The sequence below is a fragment of the Rhinolophus hipposideros genome, assembly GCF_964194185.1.
Source record: "Rhinolophus hipposideros genome assembly, chromosome: 9".
Classification (NCBI taxonomy): Eukaryota; Metazoa; Chordata; class Mammalia; order Chiroptera; family Rhinolophidae; genus Rhinolophus; species Rhinolophus hipposideros.
The window spans coordinates 59,580,403-59,603,730 of NC_138055.1; the positions used below are offsets into that span (position 1 = coordinate 59,580,403).

Consider the following 23,328-nt stretch of genomic DNA (forward strand, 5'->3'; position numbering starts at 1 on the left):
ATAAATAGTCAAGAAGATACAAAACCCTGTGTGATGTAATAAGAGTCAGTAGAGAGCCTTAATTGAGATGAAAATGGAATGATATCATTTGTCACAAAGGGATATTAATTCCAGTAATTAGGAATGCAACATTTAGGTGAGCAAGGAATTTCCATGATCTGTTTTAATCAAAATCTCTTGCTGTCATTATTTTTGTTATTAACAATACATAGTAAGTACTCACATCTTAAAATTGAAAACAGCAACTTAGGGAATTTGATTATTTCTAGTTGAGGAGTCAGAAATTTTTGAAAATGAGTACAGTGAAACTGGCAGTGGATTAAGTTTATTTGAAAATCATAATGAAAAAGTTTTGAAAACTCCATTAATCTTATTTCTTGATAAAGAAATGTCTTCTCTTTAAAAACTATGAAATCATGCAAGTGCTATCTATTTTCCCTCATTTTAAACTAAAACTGTCTCTTAAAAAGATTGTTTTAATCTCTTTTTCTAGTTTAAATATATTTATATGGTGATTTTGTTCTGAGTTCCATGGATTGTTTCCTGAGTTAGTTCTGGAGATACTTCAGAACCATTTTGAATCATGTTTCCACAGTCTACCGAGTGCATGGTGATATAAAATCAGTGTACTATGTACATATAATTTAACAGCCATAAGCTAAAGAAGGTAAGATTTGTTTAGGATCAGTGTCATGAAGTGGGTGTATAAATAGATTTAATTCAATTTACAGTTATGTAAATTAAAGAGATACATAACTTTACAAAGAGATTTAATTTAAATATTACAAGTTAGCAAAACCAAAAATTTAAATACAGTGAAAAGTATCTAAAATATTTAAGCTAACCAGATAGTTTAGGTCAACCAAATGGTAGCTATTAAATCTATTTCAAAGAAAAATGAAGGCAACACAGATACAGATATAGGTATAGGTGTAGGCATAGTTAAAAATATGCAGGTATGGTATAGGTGTAAATCAAAAGGAAATTCTCACAGTAAAGATGATTCACAGGTAATCAGCCAAGTGATTGAAGCAAACTAATAATCCTAAGATTTCAGTAATATATATTTAGCCATATTAAAGTTTTGACAAATGACTATCCACTTCTAATCACATATAAAGCATACAAAAACTGCACGAGGCAAGACTCATTTCATTATCTATTTTACAGACAAGAAAACCGAGGTACACTAATTTAAAATTTGTTTCTTAGGAGTCTCTACCTGTGTTTTAACCCAGAAAACCCATTTTCTGACTTCTTTATGATATTACATCATAATTTCAGAATAGCTTGTGTTGCATTTGAATCAACCTTTTTAAACATATCACCATAAAATATTCTTACAATTTAGATTTTTGTGCTGTAGTCTCTATCTTTATATATATGTGTGTATATATATATATATATATATATATATGAGTAAAAATTCAGTTTATTCGTCTGTTTATGACACAGTACACAAGAGGCAAGGTGTTTCACATCATAGATTTCACTTCCAGCTCCGCGGAATGTTCTTTTCTTTGGCTAAAAGGAGAGACTACTCGGGAAAGCCAGGCAAAGCTTAGGCAAATGAAATAAGGGTGGGGAGGCCGGCTACGCTAACGTCATGCTCACAAGGCTGGGTACAGGGGCTGTTAGTGGCAAGCTGATTTTCTAGAATTGTTAGCTGGAAACACAGGAGCATCGTTCCTGGACGCACGCTCGCTTGCACCATCGCGGGCTCAGTCATCGCCTCCTCACAGGTAGAGCAGCGCTTTCTGGTAGTCACCCTTGGTGTCTTGCTGGATGTAGTAGTAGAGGCACTTCCCATACTTTCTCTTAAATTCAGACCGAATTTTCAACATGTTCACTTCACTGCGGGAGACCATGATTCTGATCAGGACCTTATCACGAGTCCCCTTGCCCTTCATAGAGTCGTACAGTCGGTCAGCAAAATATAGGGGCTTGTTCTGGATGCACTGGACCAGGTTCAGGAAAGCATTTTCCAGGTCTTCCTTGACTTCCTTCTTGATGCTCTCCAACATGTCATAAGGGCTGTAGCTCTTGTACCTTTCAAAGACTTTCTGGAGATGACACACGCTCCGCTCAGTCATGATGTTGATCCACTTCGGAACATCAGTTCCTTTCCTCTTCACTCCGGCATCACAGAAATCCCGGGCATCTTGGTCAATCAGTTCATAATCAATGACAGAGCCATCTTCTGCTCTTCTACCCTTTGCGAGGGCAACCATCAGCTTGCGGAAGTCACCAGATGTATGGGAAACAATGTCCTTCTCCAGGTCAGTCTTGTACGTTTCCTTGTAGACTGTGTTAATTTCCTGCAGCTCCTGGTTGGTCCGTGAACAGATGCTCTCAATGAGAGAGTCCTCATCAGTCCCCATCCCCTTCATGGAGGCTTTCAGCTCCGAAGCAGCATACTGAGCAGGTGTTTTCAACAGGCCCAAAATCAGCATCTCCAGGTGGCTGGACAAGGTTGACTTCAGTGCTGACGCAAGTTCCTTTTTGGTCCTTCTCTGGTAGGCGAAAGCAATATATTGTCTCTGTTCATTGCTGCGGTTGGTCAAGATGTTGACGATGGTGACCTCATCCACACCTTTGGTCTTGATGGCTGTTTCAATGTTCACAGCATCCCGGTCAGCATCAAAGTTGGTGTAGGCTTTGACGGACCCGTAAGCACTTGCCGGTGTAGAGGGATCACCCTCCAAGCTGAGCTTGCACAGGATTTCGTGAACAGTAGACATTTTGCAAAAAGCTGGGCCGAGCACCGAGCACCGAGAGCTGCAAGCGTCCCCAGATGCCAAGCCTCTATCTTTTCTTAATCAGTTTCTCTCATCTAGAAATCCTATATTCCTATTATTTAATTTCCTAATTGTGAATTACTTTTAGACAGATGGGAAAAGAAAAATAGTATGAGACATTCATGTTCTCAGAATCTGACTCCATTAAAGCTTCCAAGATTCTATATGTTTAACTTTTTTTTTTCTTTTTAAAATTTAAAGCAACATAGATATGGTTGATGTCCATTGTCTTTTGTGATTTATTTTCTGTTCTTTCTCTCTAACGGTGCTTGGCTTATCATTCTCATGTATATTTTCATATATTTACTTATTAGGCAAGAATCTATTAATATGTGTATATTGTCATGCAGAGTTGACAATTTATGGGAATGCTACCATGATGCTCAGACTACTCTGCAGCTTTTCTAAAACTAAGCATTCTGTTTTTGAAACTTAATCAGTTTTGTATATGTAGCTATCATTCGTGACAATACTACAATTTATTCTTCCGTTGAAAATCATTTGATTTCTTTCTAATTCTTTGCTTTAAAACAATGTTGCAGTGAATGTAGTTATATATACTTTCTTGTACACATATGCAAAAGTTTCTCTAGGTTATCAGTCTATAATTTAGAGGCAAACGAATATTTTATGTTTAGTTGGCTGGAAGTTATCTAATCAACTTGACACAGTTTTGATAACATTTTCTAATATATTTACTTAATTTTTCATATTGTAATAAATTATGTTATAGGCTCTACCTATAGTTATATCCTTATTTTAATTCTTCAGTGTTAATTTCTTCCTTTGTTTGAAAATTTTATGAAACTTAAAAATATGTAAAAGTTATTAATGTTATTTCAATTGTTAGACTTCTCTGTTTATGGATTGTATATTGAATGTAGAGGCTGAGTCTAACTTAGAGATATAAAGAATTTCTGTCTGGTAGGAAAGATAACTCTAAAGTTTACAGTTTATGTCCCTAGGGGGAAATAACCAGAAATCTTATCCTAAAATTCCTATATTAAACTGTCTATACATATACAGCTCCTCAAATACACTTGGAAGTTTGAACATCCTAATAATCCCCTTGTTAATTAATGAATTGCACAAAATCTTTTACATATATTCATTTTATATTTGCACTAGAGTAATGGTTTTAGCTTTTTAAAACATTATACTTCAATATCTCCATTTTCATGCAAGATCTCATGATGTTCTGTTTTACTAAACAAACTTTTGCAAATAACCAACATTAATTTTCTTGAACATCATTTCATTATATTTTTCTTCTTTTATTGGTATTATTTCTTCCCATCTTTGCATGTGAGTTTATCTTTCTGTTTATCTTTAAACTTCTTAGATTGGTTACATCAATATTTCTCATTAATTTCTCAACTTCATCATTTCTAAATTACTTATATCTATAAACTTGCATCCCACAAGTTTTGATTTGAATTATTTCAATGTTATTCAGTTGTTCAATTTCCAAGAGACTGACAGCTTTTTAGTTCTTTAGTTGTTAATTTTAACTCTTTTCTATTATGTTTATAAATGAGTTCTGCCTCCCTCCTTTTCATTCTTTTTTTCCTAATGTTGTGTTTGTTGCAACTGACTGAACTTGACACCATTCCCAAGAGATGAGCCTTGAGCATGTAGAAACACTTGTTGCTACAGGAACTAACAGAGGATTGCCTAATCCCCAAAGAACATCCCGTTGCTCTCTTGAGGACTCTTTACCTCCTTTGGGTTTTCAGATGCTTCTGTTCTCTTAAAATGCCAGTAGCATAGCCACATATTTCAAAACAGAAATACAATAACTATATGTTGTTTATGGGTAAAAAAAAAATCATAGCAGAAAATTGGCTAACAGTGTGCTATCTATAACTGAATTGATTTAACACTTCCTTCTTCATAGCTTACTTAAATAAATAAAAATAAACTTGTAAGTTCCCTTACAACGCATCAACTATTTCTTCTGTAGGCTTAACAGCAGAATAGTTTGTTAAACCCATTTTTCAAATAGTGACAATCATCCATAAGAAGAGTGATTTATACCATTGGATTGTATAAGAGATGAATTCATTTATTTCACCAACTTTGATAGTCTGGAAGACAGAGATGAATTCAGAAAAAAAGTTCAAATGTTAATAACAAAACAGAATCCCCACTGCCTATTCATTTTAAAGACCATACTATGATTGGATTAGCAAGGAGACCTGTGAAACCTCAGTGAAATGAAGTAATACGAAAATAGAAAGAAGGGAAAAGATTTCCAAAAATTAGATCTATTTCTCTCAAACAGATAATAATTGAAAGCCTTTAATGCTATACAAAAATGAATTAAGCATTTAATGTTTCCATTTAACCCTGATTTAGAAAATGCCATGAGAGAATCTAATTTTCGACAAGTGTATGCATCTGAAACAGATAATTGTAATACTATAAAGTCCCACTATTTGAAACAATATGTAATGGAAAAATTATTTAGCTTTTGACTCAAACACTAGTTTCTTAAACAGTTTGATTTAAAAAGTAGTTTTTATTTTCACTAATCTGTCTTTTATGATTGTTTCTATTCTGGGTTTCTATTCTGGTCTTTATATCAAAGACTGATATAAAGCTCTTGGGACACAAGTTTGTTGGGAGGGGGAGAATTCCTATCCTCTGCTTTTCTTAAGTTCTTTTGACTTAGACGCAAAAACAGATTACTGGGGAAAAAATAATTTAGTATGTGCACATCGGAGAATCATAAATGATGCTAAAAAATAAACCAGGCATATTTTATACTTGTTAGAAAAATTAAAAAAAAAATTTGAGAAGACATTGACAGGGTAAAAGCAGTGCTCATTAGTGAGGACTCTAAATAAAGTTTAGGCTTGGATAGTAACTTAATAAGAGGCAACAAGGTTTGTTTATGCAGACTTTTCAACTCTGAGTTTTTTAGCGATAAAGGTCTCTCCAGCTACAGGTAGAATACCTGTCAAATGGGAGATTTATCTCTTGCTTTGAGGAGGACAGAAAAGTCAGTATTCTTTTTGCACTGGCAGTTACGTAACTTTAATTCAAAATAATCAATATGCCATTGTAGACTATTTTGGGGTGGACTGCTCTGGTTCTAACAGTTCCCTCTTCTGAAACTTCCCTGGAAGTTTCACCTATTAAAAGCTGGACTGCAGGCTGTGGAGAGAGAAAACAAGGTATAACTGAGTGGTAAGAGATTTGCAAAGAGAAAAAAAAAAACACATAGATTAGAACGATGATGAACGAACAGAGAAAAACACATCAGAGCACATTTCCCCATGCCCCATTAAACCTGAGAATAGGTCAGTCCAATAAAGTGTCTTTGCTTCATGTATTTGATGGAAAATACTAATCCTTTCTGTTAAAAGATTTCAGTTAGATTCTACTTGTCTCATTTGGTTTACATAGAAATAATATTTTCATTGATGATTGCATATGCTCCTCCTTGCTGGTCAATCAGTGTGTCTAAGGCTTACAAATTTTGGATGACAACAGAGGCTAAACTGTTAATTTCTGACTGGAGTATTACCAGTGTTTGCATAGTGGTGTTGAACTCTTGTTCTGTTACCATGGAGAGATTTATGATCACTTTTTTCAATTTGTAACTCCAGTGCTTGGGACCTAAGATGTTCAATGTTGAAAAGAACTTGGAATTTTAATATAGAGGAGGATTTTCTATAATTTCTTGACTGACATGCTTATGTGGCATAATTTTATGAACAAAGGAGCCCAAATTTATAATTGATTGGCATTTAGGTTGGAGTGTTTGGTAATAAAAGGAGACAGGTATCCAAATCCATGTCATTCTGTTCATTTAGGTGGAAACGCTTTATGTACTTTTTTATGTGTGTGGTCATATAAAAGACCAGTGTGATTTGCTGACAAGGTTACAGTGGAATCTGTAATTCCAAGGATCTGAAGCATTTCATGATTTGTGTTAGTATCTATATACCTACAATTTCCATACGTTCTCTCAGTCGATAAGAGCAGAGAAGATTGCAAAATAGCTGCTACAGGAGGCCGGTAGTCTGGCTGGTATGGTCAACTATAAAGCATGGTTCTGTTAACTGGCCATGTAAGTCCAAATGTTTGGTCCATCCATATACAGTCTATGCTATTGGGCAGCTTAGTCAGGGGAGCAGCTGCAATACCCCAAGTTGTATGAAGTGGCTTTAATCTATCTGAAACATTTGGTAACTTGGCAGATGTGTCAAAAAGGTAGTGCTAGAATCATTTTTAATGTCCTTAAGAGATCTGAAGATGCCACCTGTGGAATCAAACCATAGAGTTTGACTGTAATACGGTCCTGGTAAAGTCCTGTGTTATAGCTGTCTGTAATGCAAAGGACAGAATTTTTACATATTGTCGTTATTTGGGTCAGGACAGTTCTTGAGCCTCTGTCGTGTTTTCCACAGGCCCAGATGAGTCACTACGCTAGAAGAGGAGACAGAGTTACGTTTGTCTTGCTGGGGATACCATGCCCTGTTGTTCACTTACCTTCTGCCCCTTGTCCACAAGGTGCTCACCTTGGCAGAAATGAAGACTTAGTTTAGGTTCTTTTGCATGACTGAGATGCTGACATACTGAACAATCAGACTGATGAATGTGGCCAAGGTTTGGTAAATTGACATAAACTTAACTCCGGGGATATTTGGTCTGTGCCTGACCTGTTGAAAAACAGAGGGTTAATGAGAACAAGACTCAGGTTGAAAAAGAGGCCATAGTGGAAACAGAGAAGGAAAGTAGGCTAGAAAGAGACAAGAACTCTCCAGTCGGCCTTCTAATAAATGATTAATAAGGAAAAAGGTGTTCATTAATTGCCTAAAGCTGGGAGCAAGTTTATGAAATGCATTTGGAGTGCTTCAAGGGGCAGTGTGGGACTAGGAGGGCTTCTGGGGGTCTATTTATTTCTTCCAGAAGTTTGGTGAGATTTACAAGTAGTGCACTGGGAAAAATAAATGCTCAGACATTTTGTGGATGCCAGGGAAAAAACAGTTGTCTTCTGGTTTCTTAACTTCCCTCATCTGCACATCTACCCATTTGGTAGGGTATACATGCAAGCCAGAAAGTCAAAAGAAAAGGAGCTATCAGAAGTCCATTTGCCCCAATGTGTAATCTATCTGATAATTACTTGGCACCATTTTGTATCCATTTGTCCCTTGCAGATTGTGGTGCATTTGCCTGGTAGTTAATAATATTGGTCAGGAATAAAGGCAGGTTTAAAAATTGGGTAGAGAAATGATAAGGGGGTCTGTTTGAAGCTGCATATTTAGCAGCTTTGGTAGCACTGTTGTTTCCTAAGGATATAGTATCAGTCTCCTTAGTATTGGCTGAACAGTAAATAACAGCAATTTTAGAAGGGAGGTGAATAGCTGGTAGGAGGGCAACAATTATATGCCCATAAGCAGTAAGAGTACCCGCAAAAGTTAAGAATCCAAGGGAGTTTTAAATTGTGCCAACAGCATGACAGACTCCAAAAGCATATTTAGAGTCTGGGTAAATAATAGCAATTCTCTGAATTCAGTTTTTCCTTAGTTTTGTTAATTCTTACCTAGTACAATTTTTACCACCTTCAAGTTATCACACACCTGTATTTAGAGTTCTTTTTATGAGTCATTGGAGATGGAGCATTTTTGTAAAAGCATCAGAGTAAAATAACTGTAAATGACAAAAGACTTAAAGTGGCATGGTTAGAGATCTGATCATTATGCAATTGACAAGGAAATTTGGTTACTTCTGTAACACATTTTAAGGTAGTGACTAGAATTATGACTGATAATATTATATTAGGATATATCAGAATTTTAGGATTCAATGTAATTTTAGAATATATATCTAGATAGACATAACATAGAAAAGGCTTAGTATTATTTTTTTATTTGACAAATTTTCCCCATGTAATTTAACATGTCGAATAAGCCTCATACATTTAATATTTCTCTTTTATAAAGAGAGAGAGCAAAATTTTTGAGGTTTCTCAGGGGCCCTGTGGAAGACCCCCAAAGTTATTTCAGGTCAATAATACTTCATTTATAATTTGGTTTTGGGAAGTTTGTCAAAAATAGCAAAAGGTTTTAAAACACTTCGTTAAATAGGATCATAGTTCATTTGGAAACGACACTTAGTTATCCATTTAAGCATGGTGACAATTAAAGATTTTGTAGGCAAATCAGAAAGCTAGATAGCTATTAGTAAAATTTAGCTCTTTTTAATACTAAGGTCTGATGAGGACAATGTGAAGTTGGTTAGACAAAATCTTTGTTTTCTAGAAAGATTATTTTAAAAGGTAAAGAAAAGCCTTTTATAATCCATTATCAAAAGCAGACCAAACTCTAAGAAAATTTTGTCACTTTAGCAGATGAAAAAAATTGTTTTAGTTTTACACAAGTACATCATTGATATTAAAACTTAATTTTTAAAACCCTTATAGTAATTCAATTTTTAGCCTTTTGTATATATACATTTAGTTTGTTCTTCATAACCAGAAGTTCTAGATTAGATAAAATTAGTCTCATTTTCATTGACAAAATGCATCTTCTCACAGAAACAAACAACAAAAAAATGCATCTTCATCCTTCATATCTTTTTTTAGCCAAAGCATATCTTACTTTTCTTATACATAACTCTCCCCCTTTTATTTTTTGGTAACTTCAATTACATATAAGTATATTAGAATTTTTAACCTTTAAAAACCTTTGATTTCTAGTTAAATTTTTCTGGGAGGAAAAGTATCTCTTCGTAAAAAACAAAATAAAGGAAACAACCCAAGAGTGCTCTTTTACCAAATTTTACATCAGAGTAGCTAGACCCAAAAAGCGAACTTCATAGATATTTTCTCCTGCTTATCTAAATTTAGAGAGTATAAAATTTTCACAGCTTTCTTTTTATACCTGACACTGCAGACAGAGATTTGGAAGGCTGACAAGATAAGAACGCTCACCTGTTTGCTTTTGTCAGCTGTCCCGTATCTCTTAGCTGTGGTCGGCTCAGGAAAAGCAGTTTCCCGCCAGTGAATCATTCTAGTTGGCTCATCAAAACTGTTGAGGGAGGGGAGAATTTCCCTCCTCTATCCTTCTTAAGTTCTTATGGCTGGACTAATAATAAAATTAGCACAAAACCAAATTAACAGAAAAGAAAAACAGTTTAATTGTGTGCATGGGAGAATCATAAATGATGCTCAGAGAAATGATAAACCAGCCAGCATTTTATATTTTTTAGACAAGAAACAATAAATTTCTGAAGAAATGGACAGGATGAAAAGAAAAAAAAAGTTAGTCCTCGTTAGAAGGGAACATAAGCAAGGTTTGGGTATCCATTAATGAGGAATCTAAACAAAGGTTGGGCTTGAGTAGTAAATTAATAACAGGCAACAAGGTTTGTTTCTATAGACTTTTTGGTCTGGATTCTTTAGCGATAAGGGGTTTAGAGATAAGGGGTGTCTCCAGGTAGAAGGAGGGCACCTTTCACAGGGGAGATTTATCTCCTGCTTTTAGGCAGACAGAGAGGTAAGAGTGTTATTTCTGCACTGGCAGTTTCTGAAGTAACTTTAATGCAAAATAATCAATATGCCCTGTGGGTTATCTTGGAGTGGACTGTCCTGGGCCCTGACAGTGTGAAGTAGTCTTTTCCCACAGTTTAATTAGATTTTAATTTTTATATATGTTAAGCCCATTGAACCAACACTATTAACTTTTTCTTTTATGATTTTTAAAAAATTTAACTTACGTAGCAATTCCACATATATGTTAAGGCCTGTTTCTGGACTTTCTATTTTCCTATATTGTTAGGAGTGCTGTGTTTAAATTACTGCAACTTGACAATAATTCTAGGAGTATATGTTTTCAGAAACTGTATCCCTTTGTTCCTAGCCCTCAGAATTTCTTTCATTCTTCTTGTACTCTTAATCCATATAAAATTTAGTATCAGTCAACGTCCATGAAAATTTTTGTTTGGACTTGCATTGGGATTGTATTAAATATATGTTTTAATCCAGTGAGAATTGAAATCTTTAATATATTATTTTCTCATCCTGTAATAAGTTGTATTTTCTTGCATTTATTTGTGTTTTCTCTTGTATGGTCTTCAATAATATTTTGAAAATTTCTCCTCAAGACAAAAAATTGGTTAGATCTATTCCTCTGTATTATGTTTTTATTATATTAATACCTATTTTATTATTAACTTTTCTAAGAAGTTGTGGCTGGTGTGTAGAAATGCTTATTCATAGATCAGTATTTTAGCCAGCAATATTAATAGATGAGAGTTTTATGAAGCAGCCATTTGTCTATGTAAAAAGAAATGGCTTTTTTCCTTTCTAAAACAGAAAAACTTTGCATCACTCATAGCATCTTGTATAATGTTGAAATGAAGCAGGGATGGGGCATGTCTCTTGTTTTGCTGCTTTGTTAGTTTGCTAGAGCTGTTGTAACAAAGTACTACAGACTGAGTGCCTTTAACAACAGAAATCTGTTTCTCGTGATTTGGAGGTTAGAAGACCATGATCAAGTTGTCAGCATTTTTTATTTCTTCTGAGGCCTCGCTTTGACTTGAAGATGGCTGCCTTCTTCCTGTGTTCTCATATGGTCTTTTCCTTTGTGTGTACGTGCCCCACCTGTCTCACTGTGTGTCCAAATTTTCTCTTCATATAAGATATAAGGACGCCAGTCACGTTAGATTACACCTCACACTAATGGCCTTATTTTAATTAAATCACCTCTTTGTAGGTCCTATCTTCAAATACAGTAACATTCCGAGTTACTGTGAATTTGTGGAACATAAAATTCCATCCAAAACAGTCACTAATTTGTAGGGTAATTTTCCATACTTTCCTAGTTTGGTGACTTTTTATCATAATTGAATAATCAATTTTGTAAAATTAATCTGCATATGTTAGGATGACTGTGGGGTTTCAGTTTCATCTTTTACGTGGTGAAAAACACAATAGGTGATTTGGTATCTAGTTATCTTAGAATTCTCAGACTAGACTCAATATACACATAGTAAGTTTTCTTTAATGTGCTGCTGAATTAAATGTGCTATTTTAAATATAGTTTTGGGCATCTGTTCACTCTAACATTTTCACTTCTTATACCCTGGTGATCCAGTTTTGGTGTTGAGGTAATTATATCTCCTTATACTTTGTAGCTGTGCGTATTTATCCTGTATGATAGAAACAATGAGTTTCGTATAAATTTAATAAAAGATTTCTGTCTAATTGGTTACACTGAGGGACTAGGTTGGTTTTCTTTGAGATCACATGGAGAGAGATTTCTGTACACTTACTCAGTTTGTTTAATATTTTTGGACTAATCAAATCGATATTAGGTAATTTTGGATAATTTATACATTTCTAAATATTTTTCATTTAATCTGAGATTTCAAATTAAAATATAGTTTTTAATTATTTCATGACTTAAAAATCATACTGTTATTGCCTTTCCCCACTTGTTTTATCTTATAAGTAATAAACCTATATTCTATTCTAATCATCTAAGTCCATTTTAGTATTTCTAGACAGGAGTTCCATAATTGTCTATTATCTGAATTTACCCAGAAATATGTCAATCTGTAAACTCATTTTTAAAACATTACAAACCATTTAAAAATATTACTGTAGCTATAACTCTGTTCTAATTTTTATCCCTAATACTGTTTATTTGTACTTTATCTCTGTTTTATCTTTCTTATTAAATCCAGTCATTATCTCTCCTTTTTGGTTTTCTCTTGCATGAATTTATGACACCTCTGTTATCTTTCAAATTTAAATTTCTTTGCATTTATTTGTATTAATTTCTTGATGTGAATGGTTAGTTCATTATTTAGCCTTCGTGTTTGGTGCTATTAATTGTAGTTAGGTCAACAGAATGTCCCCTAAGTATGGCTTGAGCTGCATCCCACAAGTTTTCATATGTTGTACTTTTAATGCTATTCAGATAGAATAGGTATTTTTTACTTTACCCTCTAGTGAATTTTTCAACTTTATTGAGATATAATTGACAATAGTATCTATTTCTCTCTATCTAATAGTATCTCTCTCTCTCTCTCTCTCTCTTTTTTTCTCTCTCTCTCTTTCTTCTTTTCTAGTGGTGTACTGGAAGCTCTCTGCTGGACTCCTGGACTTCCACAGAGGCACTCTCCTCTGTGAGTCTTTGTCAAAATCAGTGTTCTTTGAGGAGAAGACAATAGAAAATTACTCCACCATTCTGTGACACCACTCTCGAGACTATGATTTTTAGGATTCTAAATATATGAGTATATGTGGCTAACTTTATTATTATTGTTTCCTAATGGTGTTTGGTCCAAGAGGGTGGCTCTGTGTTATTGATCATTTGAAATTTCTTGAACCTTCTTTAGTTCTCAATATGACCACTTAATAAAACTGTCCTACATGTAGTTAAGTAAATATACATAAGGTTTTGGGGGTGGAGGTGAAACGTGTGTGTGTGTGTGTGAGAGAATATATAAAATCAAGCCTTACTTTTTCCCAGTCTTTGTTTGGAGGTGCCTCATTCAGTTTCACATAGTGAGCCTGGTTTGCTATTTCACCTTTTACTCTGTAAGAGTCACTGTGTTCTTGGGCTGCTTTTCATCTAGGATTTCCATAATCTGAGTCTAAAGCTTTCTATTTAGTTCTATTTATGTCTTTTCCATCTCTCTCCCACTGAGTTATGTTTTTTTGTGGATGTATATCTTTGTTATGGAGATAGATATACTGATTGTTTTTCCTATTAATATTTATTGAATGTTTGGTCATGACAGCCATGAAGACATTACACATAGATTTGCCTCATCATTCTGACTCAAACTTCTAAATGTTTTGTTGTTGTTGTGTGCTTGCTTGTGTTTATTTTTCATATATTACTATATCCATGGGCCTCACTCTCAGATGACCTGAATATAGGACACTGTATTTCTAAAAATCATTCCTGGTGTTTCTGGTGATAATCCAAGTTGAAGAACCACTGGCTCGACATTTAAATATTCATTTTAAATTTATTTTTCATTTTCATTTTTGCAAGTCATTTAATGCATCTTGGATTCTAACCACATGGAAAATCCTTCAATTATAGAAATACCTTTTAAAAACTTATATTGTATACAACTTGTATTTCCTTAGCTATATTTATTTATTCTACACTAATAACTCATTTATTAAACATATATTAATGCCTTCTTTATGCTAGGAACCACTGTATATAAATAATATTTGACTATTTTGAAAAGGTAGTCTAGTATAAGGAATTACCATATGGAATCTGGAAAGACTGCTTGAGTTCAGAACACAGCTCTGTCGTTTACTAGCAGTGTAATGTTGAGAAATTTGCTTACACTTTTTATGTCTTAATTTACGTATCTGTGAAATGGATACAATGATGGCATCTTTTGCTTGGTGATTTATTATGAGTTTACTGTTTGGAATAGTGTCTATAACATAATAAGTACTTGCTATATTACTGAGTGTTTGCCTTTTATCAGATACAGTTCTAAGCATTTTCCATGCATTAATTTAATATTCACAACAAAGCAACCCTTTGAGATATATAACATGAGACACTATCATAAATAAGATACATTCTCGACTTTAGCTCAAGTAATCTTTTGAGAACACGCAATGCATGTTATTAATAATATTTCCATTTCCACTACTGAGCACAGTAGCCATGACACAGTAGACCCTCATGAGACATATTGAATGAATAAGCTCACAGTGAGCCAAGGGTAAATGGAAGACATGCATTTGTCACAACCCATGTGAGGGAGGGAAAACGGAATAAACTGTATTGAATAAAGATACGAAAGACGAATAAAACTGTGCTCTAAGCATATGAAAGGTGAGAAGATGGGAGAGAAACCTATGTAATCGGAGCAAGAAAATTATTTTTACATCTCCAAAAGATGCAGTAGAGCTGATTGTCAGACTATGTCTTATTTTCAGGGAAACAGGATATTAAATATTCTCACCACAAAAAAGAAATGGTAATTATGTGACATGATAGAGGTTTTAGTTAACACTACTGTGGTAATCATATTGCAATACATAAGTGTATCAACTCAATGCGTTGTACACCTTAAACTTATTCAATGTTATATGTTAGTTCAAAAGAATAGAAAAACATAAAATTATATACTAATAAGTAATCTTTATGGCTATAATTATTTGAGTCCTTTAATATGTACCAGACATTCTGCTTTATGCGTAATGTCTCATTCATACTATTTCACTAAACTGTATTATTACGTTAGGTCAGTTTCTTGATTATCCTAATTTTTCTTTTGAGTAAATCAAACATTCCAAGAGGTATTAAGTAATTTACTCAAAGCTACCCAGCTAATGAATGTGTGCTTCAGACAATAGATCAGGAGTGTTAAGATCTTTTAGGAAATAAATTAGAAGTGCTATATTATAGATTCTGTGGATTCAAGAAATGTATATTTTACTGAGGGGGAAAAATCATATGATAATTTCATGTTTACTGGAACCGTACAGCAACTGTCAAAAATACTGTGATGAAGTCATATAGGTGCTTTCTCTATCTTTATGGCCCACCACACTTATAAACACAAAATGGGATATTATGAGGTTGATTTGTAAAATCTATTCAGAATAATGGAACAATTAAAACATTTTTTGATAGTAAAATTCTGTTTTTTTAAGTGGAAGTGTTATTTCCATAACAGGTTTTCTGTTTATAAATATAATGATGTATGTACAATATAGGAAAATTTAAAATATTAGAAATATAAAATAAAAAGTAAAAACATATATAATTACATCATATGCTTCATTAGTATGTCTATAAATTTATTTTTATTATTTTCAAAATCCATACATACTTTCCATATACAATTAAAGTATTCTGTCTATATATGTTTCTGGTAATCATCTTTGGAATAACATTTCCAAAAAAAAATATTTTGTTTTTATTTAAAAAATAATAGTATAATATTGCTACCTTAGGTGAGCCTTACAATAAATATTTAATAAAAACTAAAGGGCTGATTAAAATGTGATGTGTCTTCTGCCTGTTGCTTCCAGATTGTAGGCCAACTTCTCCGTTTGAATAGCCCCTTGATGCCATGATATCAAAAAGTAATCAGACAAAACACAGCCCTACATAAATAGAATACAAAACTAGTAAATCTTGGAGTCTTGCAAAAAAAAAAAAAAAAAAAAAAAAAAAAACCTGTAATGTATCTTCATTAAAGTGTTATATATTAACAATAAAATATAGCACGACAAGAATATGGCTTTGTTCATAAAACCAACTTCAGTGACTCTTGTTATGGCTTAAGAAAGATATATGAACAGTTTGAAATAAATTACAGGAATAAATCTTTCTTGGCTGGCCCTAAAGCCCTGCACATAGTTAAAAACAAGAACATATAAGGAAGGAAAAGGTGTAAATTGCTTTGGGTTACTTAATCCACCAAGTGACAATTTCTGTGAATTTCACTGATAATCATATTCCTGTCATTAACATATTTCTTCATTGGCTGGCTACTGTATTGTGGTTGACATGCTATACAACACAGGGTAATGCACAAAAAAATGTTGGTAAACCAAGCACAGAATTTAAATTTTGGTAGTCATTCCTATTGGGAATAAATGGAAGGAAAAAAAGGCCTATGAATCAAACCAATGTTTCCAGAATATTTATTTAGGTAGTGCAGGTAGTGATGGAATTGTTGGTTCTAGAAAATTGTTTCCTTAAAATGCTCATGATCTCTGTCCTCTCAATTTCTAGGAAATGGAATTACTGAAATTTTATTTTATCCTAGTTCTTACACTATTGTTAGCTTAAACAAGGAGCAGACGGAATGTTCATTCCAACCCTATACAGTTAAAACATCTGACTTACCCAGTACCTGGCTGGCTCTTGGGTTTAACTTAATTTCTACCACAAAACTGAACTCTGTCTACTAGCTTTGAATTTGACTGAGTTCTAAAGATCCACTTAATTTCCTCATCCTCTTGCTCACCATATTTCTCATGTTGAGCCTGGCTAATTGAGGTTTAACCTAAATATTAAACTCTGACACAATATCAGCTAATTCTGATACTAGCACTGTAAAGCTCCTAAAGCTCTATATTCCCTTACAATGTCAACAGAAAAGCTGACAACAGAGTATAGAGTAGTAAAGGAGTACGTTTTTCTGGATTTTTCCTGGTATTTTCAGGTTAATGATACAGAGTTAAATCTCCCTCCAACTTCAGCTATGTCTCACATGTTGCTGATTTTGACTCAAGGTGGATACAGTCCTTCCAACATTCAACAATAGGTGATAGTGGTGAGTGTTAGAATAATTAAAAAATTAAATGTCTCTTTTATTCTGAAATATTTTAAAACTCACGATAATACTATTTGTCTTTATTACAAAGCACAATTTTAAAATAGGGACAGATCTTAGGCTGGAATCACATGTCTCTATTCGTGGTGTCTTAACATGGTTTATACAAACACTGACCTATGTTTTGAGATTTATTAAGGTCATATATGCCAGAACATTCATTGTTTGATTTATAAGAGTAAGTAAAGAAAAAGACATCAGACTCAAAGCCAAAAAGATGTCATCATGGAAAAATCAGGAAAACTTTCTAAGCCTCAGTTGACTCATCTGTAGAATGGAGATAATATTGTCTCCAGAGCAATATGTCATTAAGAAAGCAAGAAAGTAGGTTTTAAAGGTATTAGATGAAAATAATATAATTTATACTTTTTATAAACTACCCAAAATGATATATTGAAAAGGACTTGTTTGACATGCCAGATTAGTCATCAGAACTATAGGTGAATTACCTATAGTCTATAGGTGAATTATCACTTGCTTTCATTATGCATTAACTATATTTTGCAAGATATCCTTTACATGAAAATCTTATTATTAGATGCACTCTTCTGTGTTTAGAATAAGGGCAAACAGAATAAACTATTATGTATCTTGACTACATATTTCCAGTAAGGTTACCAGAAAAAAAAAAAAAGGTAGGGAAATAGAAGTAAGGAATAAAAGCATGTCTCATCAGTTATCACATTAATTGTATACGTTATAAAAGACTTTTCATGTAATGTATAATGTCACCCTTTTATAAAAACTTGAGTTAAACAAAACTTACACCAATGTGTCATATACAATTAGTATCACATATACCCATATGCACAGATACACATTTGTTTTTAATCCAAGACAAACAGAAACTAACCTTCCTGTGGCCATGACTGTTTCCTATAACCCATCATTGATTATTTCTTTCCAGGAAAATGAATTGGATCTTTGCCATTTCTATTGTCTGACATTATTTTCCCTGTATATCAGGAGACAATCCTTACAGTTTCCTGGTTCTAACTTTTGGCATACATTAATTTGAAGCAGATGAGAGTATTTCATAAGCACAATTTCTTGGAGTGCTCATAGCAATCCCAAGTAATCTGTATAATTTATGTTCAGTGAAATGATATAAATTTATGTCATGAAGTCGATATAACTTCTGACTTAGAGTTTTTAAAAATTCCTTTGTATAATGCTTTGAGAAACATCTGCTTTGGTCATACATCTGATCAAAAATACTCTCCACATGTTGGTCGCTGGAAAATAAGTTTACAAAAACCATAACCACTGACTCAGGGGAATATTAGTGAAGTGTTTCAGTTATCCATTGCCATTTAAAGTGCCCATGTGGGTTTGTCAGTACAGCTTTTGAAATGTAACAAATTAATATCCTTACTTTGACTTAATTTTTGCACAGATGGCATGAATAGGACTGTGTGATGCATTGTGCTATCCCTGAGCTTATCAAGACTTATTTACAGCATAGGAGTCATCCTCCCTTGGCCGATTATCTGCTTCACTTAGTAGGAAGGAAATTAACCTCTGGTTTCTGTGCTGATGACTCAGCAGGTAGCATACCACTAATGCAAATATATATGTCCCAAAAAGGCACTGGTCTTCAAATATAGCAAGACCCATTAAAGAGCTAAATTGTTTTATTGGACCGAAGGGATAGAAGCAATTATTTCAGTCCACTAGTTAAAATAAAGAAGTTTAAGAAATGAAATGAAAGTATGTTATTTCCTGGCATAACCAAATAAAAGATGGTATTTTAAGTAACATTTTTCACATAACTCTATACATTTAAATACACTGTAATGTACCCAGTTTGGGGAGGGGGGGAGAGGGTAAGGTTCAGTGTAGTACAGCACGTGTTTCAACTTCATATGTTAGATGTCACTTAAGCCTTAACTGAAGGCAAGCTCCAAAGAAAACACTATTAACTAGGAATCATAACTTGAAATATAGAAGGCATTTTTTTAAGCATAAAATTTACTTAGATTAAACTATTTGGTAGTTTGAGTTACTTTAATAAGGACCTTTCCTGATGTAATAACATATCTTAATGTTAAATCAAAAATGTAATATGAATAACATGTTTGGTACAACAATCTTTGAACAAGAAAACTAGAAGCATTAATATATTAGCTACTTATAAAATAATGTATATTTATAGATACACAGTACAAATGGAGCTGGAATAACTGGATGTCAGCAGGCAAAAAAAATGAATTTAGACACAGACCTTTCATCTTTCACAAAATTTATCTCAAAATGGATCACAGTCCTAAACATAAATGACAAAACTATAGCACTTCTAGAACATAACATAGGAGAAAAATCTAGGTGACCTTGGGTTCGGCAATGAGTTTTTAGTTATAATACACAAAACACAATCTATGAAAGAAAAAATTGATAGGCAATACTTCATTCAATTTAAAAACTTTAGCTCTGTAGAAGACACTGGTCAGAGAATGAGAAGACAAGCCAGAGACTGGAAGAAAATTTTGTAAATTACACATCCAATAAGGTACATTTATCTGGAATAGTCAAAGAATTCCTAAAATTCAACAATTAGAAAACAAATAACCCAATTACAAATGAGCAAAAGATCTGAAGACTCCTCACCAAAGCCATCCTTAACAGATGGCTTATAAGCATATGAAAAGATGCTCGTATCATCTGTCATTAGGGAATTGTAAAGTAAAACAGTGAGATAGATACCATTACACACTTATTACGATGAATAAAATTGAAAACACTGACAATACCAAATGCTGGTGAGGATATGGAGCTACAGCAACTATCCTTTATCACTAGTGGGAATACAAAATGGTACAACCACTTTGGCAGATAGTTTGACAGTTTCTCACAAAATACGCAGTCTTAATCAAAAAATCCAGCAGTCACGCTCTATGGTATTTACCCAAATGAGCTGTAAATTTGTGTCCTCATAAAAACCTCTATGCAATGCTTATAACAGCTTTATTCATAATTGCAAAACTGGAAAGCAATCCAGATATCCTTCAATAGGTGAATGGATAAACAAACAGTGGTACATCTGTATAATAGATGAAACATTTTTCAGTGATAAAAATAAATAAACTATCAAGTCACAAAATAATGAAGAAGAACCTCAAATGCATATTGCTAAGTTAAAGAAGCCAGTCTGAAAGGCAGCAAACTGTATTATTCCAAGTATATGGCATTCTGGAAAGAGGCAGAGGCAGTAAAAAGATCAGTGGTTGACAAAAGTTTGGAGGGAAGAAGAGAAGGATGATTAGGTGATGTACAGAGGGTTTTTAGGGTAGTGAAACTATTCTGCATGATACAATGGATGATGCGACACATTATACATTAGCCAAACTCCATAGAATGTACAAAACAAAGAGTGAACCCTGAACTGTGAGCATGAGTTAATAATGTATCAATAGTGATTGATCAATGTAATGAATGTACCACATTAGTGCAGCAAGTTAATAATAGTAACGGGGTAGAGTGGGGTGGAAGGAAGTATATGGGGGCTTTCTGCTCAGTTTTTCTGTAAACCTAAACCTGTTCTAGAAATATAGTCAATTAGTTTAAAATGGATTAAATTAAACTGATTTTGGGTGGTGAACACACAATGTGATATATAGATGATATGTTACAGAATTGTGCACTAGAAACCTATGTAACTTTACTAACCATGGTCACCGCAATAAACTTTAATTTTTTAAAAATGGATTAAATTAGGGATAAGCAAATATGAATTTAAACAGAATGGCTTTCAATTTAGACCAATATATGAGTAATATGGAACAGCTTTTTCAAAAACGCCATGGTAAATCATAGGGATTCTGTCACAATTAATATAAAAAAAACAAAAATTAGAGATTCAAGTTCAATAAAATCTATTCAAACTCATTCAGTACTTTGTGTAAAAAGAACCAGTAGATATAACATTTCAGCTACTGATAGGTATTAATGTAGGGAAGATAAGCCACGTGACTTATTATATGAATTTCTTCATTTATTTCTTCAAACACAAATAAACAATGTTATTAAATGATCTAGTAAAAGAAGCAAACAGTTGAAGAATAATTATAAGGTATTATAGCACACTAGATAGCCTTAAGAACATTCCATTAAAGAGAAATAAGACAAAAATGACCATACCTTTTAATTTATTGCTGAGCTCGAAAGCCGTGAGGAAAATCACGATTATTCGCCCATTAAAATGATCTGGAAATAGAAAGCAGGGCACAGTGATTTATAAGCATTTCCAAAAGGTGGGGATGCCTATGGAATATCTTTGCTGAAATCTGGAAAGATGGTTAAATAGTTCTCAGAATACAATGTCCCTGCCCTGAAACACAGAGGCAAATCCTCTTGGGTGAAGGAACCACCAGGGTATCTGCTAAATAAGCCAAGTACAAGCTTACAATCAAAGATAAAAACATTCAGATGTAGACTCCCATAGACTTTATATATTCTAACAATAATACACACCACACAAAAAATTGAGTATGATTTTTTGAAATAAAAAATAAATAAAATTACAAATATGAGCAGACTAAGCTATAATCAAAAACAACCAGATTTGAAAAAGCACTGAACAGAAGTGATACATATAATTAGAGATACTTCACACTAAAATTAATGAATTGGAAAATGTATGTGAAGAATTTGACTTTAAGGGAGGAAATGGAGAATAAGGACCAGAGGGAAACTAAATTTCTTTGAACATATCTTGTTTCACAGTTTTTTCTTTGGAAAAGTGTAAATGGCACATACACGCATTAAAAAATAAAATTAAATAAAAAATAATAGGAAGAAAACAAAAAAATGACTTTAATGTACTTTAACTTAATTAAATTTAATGAAATGGCAAGTTCTCTTTGTTTGAAAACAGAGGGTATCTGGTTTATTTTGCAGCCAAATAGAGTTGGAAAAGAGAAGAGAATTGGATTTTGATGGTATATCTAGCATTGGATCACACAAATTGCCCCCAAAATTCATTGCCAAATGGAGCAGACCTTTTCCTGAATGCAAAATTCAGCAAGTGGATTTGAGAACAAGTGGTGAACTGAGAGAAATGGGATTACTCCAACTTGAGGTGAATGTAGAAAAGACTACAGGGTCACAACAAAAGTCCTGATGGCTTCAGAAAAACTCACCCAAATATATTTTCATATCGAGGACTGCACTGAGGAAAATCTGCTGGAAGTAGAATACAACTTTAAGAGGCAAAATCCTTGGTGGATTAAACAAAAAAGAAGATGGTCACAGGTTTTCAGAGGACATAGATCCCAGAACAGTGGCGAAGGCTGCACAAACAACCATTATGCCGTGAGGTGTAAATAACTAAGAGAGACACCTAGACACCCCTCAACTCCCACCTAGCAAATTTGCTTAAACAGGAATAATATAAAAGAATTGCTAGTACTAAAATGGTATAAGAAAAAAGAAGAAAATTACCTAAATGATAAAGGCACAGCACAAAAATAGGACGACAATTAGGGGAAAGAAAATGTGACCTAATATCACAAAACAAGCTACTAGAGAAAGCAGCTTTAGCAACCAAAAATCGTAGAAGAAGCTGTGGCATAAGGATAGATGTTGAGTGTTGAATATAAATAAGGGTAGCATTAAGATTGGATAATAGAGGTAACTACGCTAGAGTAGTATGTAAATATATATATGTTGTGCTATGTATAGACACAATTCAACTATTTAGAATTGGGAGACAATTTAATTGAAAGTATATCTCAATTTCAATTAAAATAACACGGGCAAAAATAAATGTTTATGTTTTGAAGCCCCACCTTTCTTTCCATACCCCCCAAAAATTTTTCTCTTGACATCCCCTCCTGTTTCCACTACACAACTTCCTAGCCAGAACTTTTTTTTAATCTCTATTATTTTGTTAACAGTTGCTTGAAGAAATTCATGTTTCTACTCTACATTTTCTTTTGCCAGATGTGTCTAACAAGCACATGTGCTAGTAGAGACCTACTCCCAGCCCAGCCCCCTTCCCTAACCATTTTTTGCTTCTCCCCCTTCACATTCTCTCAGGAGTTCTCTAGTATTTATAATATATCAAGGAAGTACCCAGTTTTATAGCCCTCGGTTATACCTTTTTTGGACATTTTTTAAAGTATCTATCTGTATACCTGTCCATATGTCTAGATATATATAAATCGATATTTAAAACTAT

General features: G+C 33.5%; 1 protein-coding gene across 1 annotated transcript; it reads right to left on the reverse strand.

The window, feature by feature from the left end:
* Nucleotides 1-1,736: 1,736 nt before the first annotated feature.
* On the reverse strand, nt 1,737-2,741 carry LOC308502420 (annexin A2-like; the record flags this gene model as incomplete). Its single annotated transcript, XM_081060243.1, has 1 exon — nt 1,737-2,741. The coding sequence occupies one exon, from the start codon at nt 2,739-2,741 to the stop codon at nt 1,737-1,739; it is 1,005 nt and encodes a 334-aa protein (XP_080916369.1).
* Nucleotides 2,742-23,328: the final 20,587 nt, after the last annotated feature.